Source organism: Hevea brasiliensis, chromosome 4 (genome assembly GCF_030052815.1).
Source record: "Hevea brasiliensis isolate MT/VB/25A 57/8 chromosome 4, ASM3005281v1, whole genome shotgun sequence".
Taxonomy (NCBI): Eukaryota; Viridiplantae; Streptophyta; class Magnoliopsida; order Malpighiales; family Euphorbiaceae; genus Hevea; species Hevea brasiliensis.
Window position 1 is genome coordinate 13,713,113 of NC_079496.1, and position 7,825 is coordinate 13,720,937.

Below are 7,825 nucleotides of genomic sequence, written 5' to 3' on the forward strand. Positions count from 1 at the left end.
TTCGGTAATTCATTAGGTATACTACAGGATCATGTTATACCTTACGGAGGGGTAAGGTGTGACATGTTTAAGTGGTATCAGAGCTATGTTTTGAATAAGTTTTGAACTACATATTTGAATATTTTCTTTGATTAGTACAACTTCTCAATATCGTTTATTGATACATATGATGCATTTACATCATGAATATGAACTAATGGAGATAATCCTCCTTGTGTTTGTTGTCAGGGAGTAGATAAGCTCTTTAAACTGAAATGGAAGAAGGTGATCGCTCAGTAGAGCAGTCAGTTAAGGCTGAGGCACAAGAGGAAGCCCTAATTCTCCAGAATGTCAGTGGGTCAGCCACTCCAGCTCCACCCATGCCGCAGTTTGCTACTCAGTTTGCTCAGTAGATGGCTGCGTTATTTTAACAAATGGCTGGAAACCTGCTAACACAAGCTCAAACCCAAGCACCAACAGTGCAACCACAACCTCCAGCCAGACAATATGATAAATTGATATAATTTGGGGCTACTGAATTCAAGGGTACTGTAGATCCACTAGAGGTAAAGCAGTGGATTTAAAGGATGGAAAGAGTATTTAAAAAGCCGCATTGTATAAAAGAGCTTAAGTTTGAATACTCTGTTTCTTTGCTACAAGAGGATGCTTATGAGTGGTGGAAGACTATCCCACATAGTCTAGTGGAGCCCCCTGTTCTGATCTGGTCAGATTTTCTGAGGGAATTTAGACAGAAAAGGGTCCCTGATACCTATGTTGACATGAAATTGCAAGAGTTTTTGAGCTTGAAGCAAGGGAATAAATCTGTGGCCGAGTATGAGAGAGATTTTTTCTGCTTGAGTCATTATGCTGGAAACCTGCTTACCACCAGCAGAGATCGATGTAAGTGGTTTGAGGCTAGTTTAAAGCCCAGTTTAAGGATACAAGTAGTGGGGTTCATACATGAAAACTTCTCTGAACTGATTTCACAAGCCCTGGAGCTGGAGAGAATTGAAATGGAAGGAACAATGAAAATGGGTACAGAAGAGAAAGAGAAAGGTGGAAAGACTACTGGTCAAACTTCTGATACTGGGTCAGGAAAAAAGGAAATACTTTGGAGGATCCAGTTCTTACAAGTTTGGCAGAGGTAGATCTTCAGGACAAAGGCACCCCGACCTAGCGAGCAGACATCCAGAGGAACAGCTCCAGTCCATACTTATGAAACCTGTGTAAGAGTACATGGAAGGGTTTGTTATAAAGCTATTGGAGCATGCTATAATTGTGGGGGAACTGGCCATTTTGCCAAAGATTGTGTGAGTGCTCGCAGGCCAATGCCATCTACTATAGTTGAAGGGTCAATTCAGAGTTCTTCCTCTAGAGGTTCACAGTCAGTTAGCCAAGGCCGAGGTAAAGCCAAAGGTAGCACTCTTGGCAGTCAGACCACAGTCAATTAGCCTGAACAGAGTGGTGCACCGGCTAGGGTATATACCATGCGGCAGTGAGAAAAGGCCAAAACTTCTGAAATAGTTGCTGGTACATTTTCTATCTTTGATCAAGATGTGTATGTGCTATTTGATCCTGGATCTACACATTCATATGTTAGTGCCAGCATTGCTTGCTTGACTATTGTTTCCTATGTGAAAATGGATTTTGAGGTACCAGTAACTAGTCCGTTAGGACAAGAGGTTAGGGTGAACTGAATGTATAAGGATTGTTCTTTGGTGATCTAAGGACATACTTTTCTATCCGACTTGATTGAAATGCCCTTTAGAGATTATGACATTATCTTGGGTATGGATTGGTTAGCCAGGCATCACGCCATGATTGACTATTGATTGAAGACAGTTACTTTTAGTCTCCCTCAGTATAGTGATGTGGTAATACATGGAGAGAGGCAATTATATCCATCAAATCTCATTTCGGCTGTACTGGCTAGAAAAATGATCAGAAAAGGGTGTGAAGTTTACCAAGCTCATGTAATAGACACCCAGGTAGGAAGTCCAGCAGTGAGAGATATTCCTACAGTATGCGACTTTCCAGATGTGTTTCCTAAAGAATTGCCAGGATTACCTCCGGAAAGAGAAGTGCAGTTTGAAATAGAGATTATGCCTGGTGTGGACCCAATCTCTATTACACCTTACAGAATGGCACCTGCAGAGTTGAAGGAGTTGAAGGTGCATTTACAAGAATTACTTGATAAGGGCTTCATTCACCCTAGTGTGTCACCTTGGGGAGCGCCGGTATTGTTTGTTAAGAAGAAAGATGGTACTCTCCGTCTGTGTATTTACTACAGACAGTTAAATAAGGTGACTATAAAGAATAGATACCCACTGCCCCGCATAGATGATTTGATTGACCAGTTGAAGGGTGCAGTTGTGTTTTCTAAAATTGACTAAAGATTAGGGTATTATGTTAAAGGTGCATGAGCAGAGTATCTCAAAAACTACTTTCAAAACTCGATATGGCCACTATGAGTTTCTGGTTATGCCATTCAGGTTAACTAATGCTCTAGCTGCCTTTATGGACCTGATGAACACTATCTTCAGGCTATACCTCAATCAATTTGTGATTGTGTTTATTCATGACATATTGGTATATTCTAAGAATGCAGAGGAGTATGATAGGCACCTGAGGGTTGTGTTAGAGACTTTAAGGGAGAAACAGCTGTATGCCAAGCTATTGAAGTATGAATTTTGGCTGAAGGAAATTTCTTTCTTGAGGCATATTCTATCAGCTGAAGGCATTAAGGTAGATCCCAGCAAGGTAGAAGCTATCCTTAATTGGAAACTGCCCAGGAATGTTACAGAAGTTCGTAGTTTTCTGGGTTTAGCTGGATATTACCGCTGTTTTGTTAAGGGATTTTCTATGTTGGCATCTCCACTGACCAAGCTACTTCGAAAAGATGTAAAATTCAGTGGACTAATAAATGCCAGCAGAGTTTTAATGAGTTGAAGAGATGTTTGACTGAAGCTCCAGTCCTGACTTTACCTACTCCGGGTAAAGAATACACTGTGTATAGTGATGCCTCTCACAATGGGCTAGGCTGTATACTGATGCAAAACCGAAATGTCATTGCATATGCATCACGTCAGCTAAAACCACTTGAGAGAAACTACCCTACACATGACTTGGAGCTTGCTACCATAGTATTTGCTCTGAAGATCTGGAGACACTATCTGTATAGGGAAAAGTGTTACATTTACACAGATCACAAGAGCTTGAAGTATTTGGGCACCCAGAAAGAGTTGAATTTGGGGCAAAGGAGGTGGTTAGCATTGATAAAAGATTATAACTGCCTAATAGACTACCAGCCTGAGAAAGCAAATGTGGTAGTTGATGCCTTGAGTCGTAAAACTATGGTGAGCTTGAGAGTTTCCCCTTTATCTATGGTACATGTGTTAAGAGTATTGCATGCTAGTTTGGAGGTTGATGATGAGGGACAGATGATAGCTGTTTGGCAAGTGAAGCCAATATTGATTAATCAGATAAAAACAGCTGCATAGAATGATGAAAAGTATGAAAAATTGATGGAAGAGACTCGGGGAGGCAAGAAACCAGGCTTTATAGTGAATGATGATGGGTTATTACTATGCCAGGGTCGAATGTGCGTTCCTAATGATGTGGAATTGAGACAAATCATTATGAAGGAAGCACATGACTCTCATTTTGCTATGCACCCTAGTGGCACTAAAATGTATAGAACCGTGAAAGAACATTATTGGTGGAATGGGATGAAGAAAGAGATAGCAAAGTATGTAGCTAAATGTTTAACTTGTCAACAAGTAAAGGCAGAGCATCAAGTGCCAGCTAGTTTGCTACATCCTGTGACACCCCCTTACTCGTGTACAGTATACCCGAATAAGTAATGCCACACGGTGTACTGGCACACTCTAATATACCTTACTTAATTTGTGTCATGCTTTTGAAATTAATTTATGAAATATGATTTATTTTAACCATTTATCAAAAGTATTATTCATTTGAGGTTCCGAAGATTTTAAGGAAAATCCGGCGGAGTACCGGCTAAAAATGGAGAAAACAGTTCTTCGGAACCTGTTAAAAACACTTCCAATATACAATTTCATTCATTCTCAACTCCAATATCATCAATAAAACTCAATATCAATATCTCAGTAATTTGTCAATTTCAGGTCTCAACAACCTTTTCATTTTTCAAAACATCCCTTTCTCAGGGTTCTCCTACATAAACAACCATTAAATACTCAAATTAATACCATACATAACCATAAATCTTTATTATTTACATGAACCTCAAAATACATTACATAAATCCCAAATACATATGAGAAAATAAAAAGTTAATTACAAGATGACAAAATGGCATCTAGTGTCCTACCAATGCACTGCAGGTGACGAGGTGACACAGCATAATCGAGCGTAACTCGGATGGCCTCACCCACCGTGGTCTACTGGGCTCACGATCGGGTCTCCGATTTACGCGTGGCAAAAGCAACGCGCTAAGCAATAATGCTTAGTGGTGCAATAATAAAATAACAAGAAATGACAGATATAAATATGTATTGCATGTACATGTTTTGTTTGTCATGTATTTGTATATCCATTCATTTATTTCTTCTACATTGCTCATTTTCATTCATTTGGTTGCCCAAGTAACCTACACTAGACGCATCGGATCGATAACGTAACCGCACTGGGTACCTAGTACCTCGCCGTCACACCATCGATCACATATGCATCTCCCGGCAGCAAATGTAACGCTAACAAGTCAGAATGATATCGAGCACAAGGCCAAGTCTCAATGCAAAGTCGAATGGCTAAAAGCCATGAAATCACGAATAGCATTTTTGCCATGTGCGATCGCTAACTGAACCCTATTGGCATGCCAAACTATCCAAACCAATCTTGTTAGGTATACTAGGGCATTTGAAACTTTTAAATTCTTTAATTTGTGAATTTCAACTTTTTTTTGGTGTCACTATTCATCATTGGTCAACAAAAATGTTGACTTTTAGCATAAAAATGTGTACATCAACTTTGGCACTCCCAACATACCACATTTGGTGTTTAAAACTTGTTGGCATTAAGTGTTTTTGCAATTTCAAAGTGTAACCCACACAAGCAGAAAATTTCAGTTTTGGTGAGTCAACTTCACTGTTCCATTGGACACTGTTACTATTGGAATTTGAAGAAATGTAAAACATGAAAGTTGTTCCTTATTTTGTCTAGTTGAATTTCCTTTTTTGAATCACTCCATTTGGAGTTTTGTAGCTCCAGATATGGCTCAAAAACCCAAGCTGTCCGGATATGCAGTCTGCAGAAATTTACCATATCTACAGTGCATGAACAGTGACTTGAGTCACTTGGTTGAATGGGTTCTGGCCATAATTTGGGGTAGGTTCCTTCATGAAAGTTGTTTGTCTATGTCTTAACTTGTTGCTGTAAAAATTTCAGACCAATTGACCAAATCTACAGTGACTTATGACCAAATGAACAGTTACTGTTCATTTGGTCAAATTCTGCAGAGGCAGTTTCAGGGTTCCGGATTGTGGCTGAGTTTTGACCCTTTTTCTTTGGTCTTTTGGGCATGGTTTCTTCAGCAAAAATGTGCCATTATAAGCCTAGTTTCATGTCCAATTGGCCAAACATCAATTGGACAAGCACAGCCCAAGTTATGGCAGTGCAAAGGGACTGAAATTTCAGTCCCTATGCTGCTGTCCATAGGGCAGTTTATACTTTCACTTTACCATCCCATTTTTCAGTTCTAATTAGGGTCAACCTACCTAAAATGGTCACTAATTGACCATTAAAAAGTCCTCTAACCATTTCCAAAGCTAAGTCACAATTTCACCTTCCCAAACCCTAATATTCAACTAAATTTACTCATAAACCTTGTCTAACATACTTAGTTCAATCTTCATGCATTTTAATACCTTAACCATGATTTCCAACCACTTCTAAGTTTGTTAAACAATCAAACTCAATCTCCCATAGGGCTGCCAAAATTTGAAGGTGCACTTAACACATGCAATTTACTTTAATTTCCTTAAAATTTCTTAGCTCAAATGATGTTCTAACTAAAATTAAAAGAAGAAGAATGAAATTTGTAGCACTAACCTTGAGTGGCAGATTTTCCAAAGCCCTAAACTCCAATTTCCTTCCTCTTGTTGGCTGCCAAGAGGTTCTCCAAGTGATATGGTCAAGGTTTAATGAAAGGGGTTAGGGTTTAGTGGTGTAAGAAAGGGAGAGATTGAGCTTGATTGAAAAATTTTCATGGAGGTGTCTAGGGCAATTTCGGCTGGTCTTTGGGGAGGGAGGTAGCTGCTGCAATTGGTGTTATTTTGGTCTTCTTTAATCTCTTTTAATAGTTAGTCAAACAATGGCTTAAGTGTGATTGGTCCAAACTCCCTTAATGACATCACCATGATGCCATAATTGATCTTTTTCTTCATTTTCTTTCCTTTCCTCCACTACTCATTTTCAATTTGATTTCTAGTAATGTTTATTCATATTTTATGTCATATTAATTATTTACTCAACTGGGCAAGTCGGCCAAAAATCACCTCGGAAGGCGAAATGACCAAAATGCCCTCCATTTGGCTTAACGGGTCAAAATTGGCTGTACCGATTGAAAAATTTTTCTAGGTATTTTCTTGGCATTCTAATGCCATAGGAACCTCAATAACCCTTCTTTGGAGTCCCAAAAATTATTTTACAATTTTTCCCCCGGGTCTAGGGCTCCTCGTTGCGAGAACCGCAATCTCCCTCCGGTGACCCATCGCTTGGGCACCTACTGCTTGACTGGGCTTGTATTTTATTTCTAAATTTTTTTATTAATTTTTCTTATTAATATTTATGTTAATTAGTGTTCCTGACTTTAGTTTAAATATTTTTTCGACGTTCTAATGTCCGACCGACACCGGCCACCGAATAGAGAATGTACGGAGTGTACCGGGAGGGTGTTACACATCCACTGCCAGTTCCCGAGTGGAAATGGGAAAGGATCACGATAGATTTTGTGTTGGGACTTCCGAGAACATAGAAGAATCATGATGCAGTATGGGTCATTATGGACAGATTGACCAAATCTGCTCACTTTCTACCTATGAGGATGGATTATAGGTTGGACAGATTGGCTAAACTGTACTTGGATGAGATAGTGAGACTTCATGGAGTGCCAGTATCGATTGTGTCAGACAGAGATCCAAGGCTCACTTCTAGGTTTTGGGGTAGTGTGCAAAGAGCCCTAGGAACTAGATTGAACTTTAGTATGGCATTCCATCCACAGACAGACAGCCAGTCTGAGAGGGCGATTCAGATATTGGAGGATATGCTACGGGCTTGTGTAATTGAGTTTGAAGGTAGTTGGGATACACACTTGCCTCTGATTGAGTTCCCTTACAACAACAACTATCAATTAAGCATAGAAATGCCTCCTTATGAAGCTCTGTATGGTAGGAAGTGCAAAACTCCTCTGTGTTAGGATGAAGTGAGTGAAAGAAAGTTAATTGGCCCAGAGATTGTTCAGCAAACAGAGGAAAAGATTAAGCTTATCAGAGATCAACTCAAGGCTACATCAGATCGCTAGAAGTCCTATGTTGATTTGAAAAGAAGAGACACTGAGTATACAGTGTGCTACAAGGTATTCCTTAAGGTTTCCTTTTGGAAGAGGATTATGAGATTTGGCAGAAAGGGGAAACTGAGTCCTCACTTCATCAGACCGTATGAGGTTCTGGAAAGAGTGGGTCCTTTGGCGTATAGATTGGCACTGCCTTCAGAGTTAGAAAAGATACATAATGTCTTCCATGTGTCTATGCTAAGGAGGTACCGATCAGACCCCTTTCATGAATCCAGACCTCACTTATGAGGA

At 39.7% G+C, this 7,825-nt stretch overlaps 1 protein-coding gene across 1 annotated transcript; it reads left to right on the top strand.

Moving 5' to 3' along the window:
- Positions 1–566: 566 nt before the first annotated feature.
- On the top strand, positions 567–1,430 carry LOC131179402 (uncharacterized). Its single transcript, XM_058146234.1, has 2 exons — positions 567–1,123; positions 1,223–1,430. Exons 1-2 carry the CDS (start codon positions 567–569, stop codon positions 1,428–1,430), a joined length of 765 nt encoding a protein of 254 aa, XP_058002217.1.
- Positions 1,431–7,825: the final 6,395 nt, after the last annotated feature.

Excerpts from the sequence above, each read along its gene's own strand:
- LOC131179402 (XM_058146234.1), top strand. The coding sequence starts at position 567 with ATGGAAAGAGTATTTAAAAAGCCGCATTGTATAAAAGAGCTTAAGTTT. Across the intron at positions 1,124-1,222 it reads TTCTTACAAGTTTGGCAGAG|GGTTTGTTATAAAGCTATTG; the intron begins GTAGATCTTCAG and ends AGTACATGGAAG.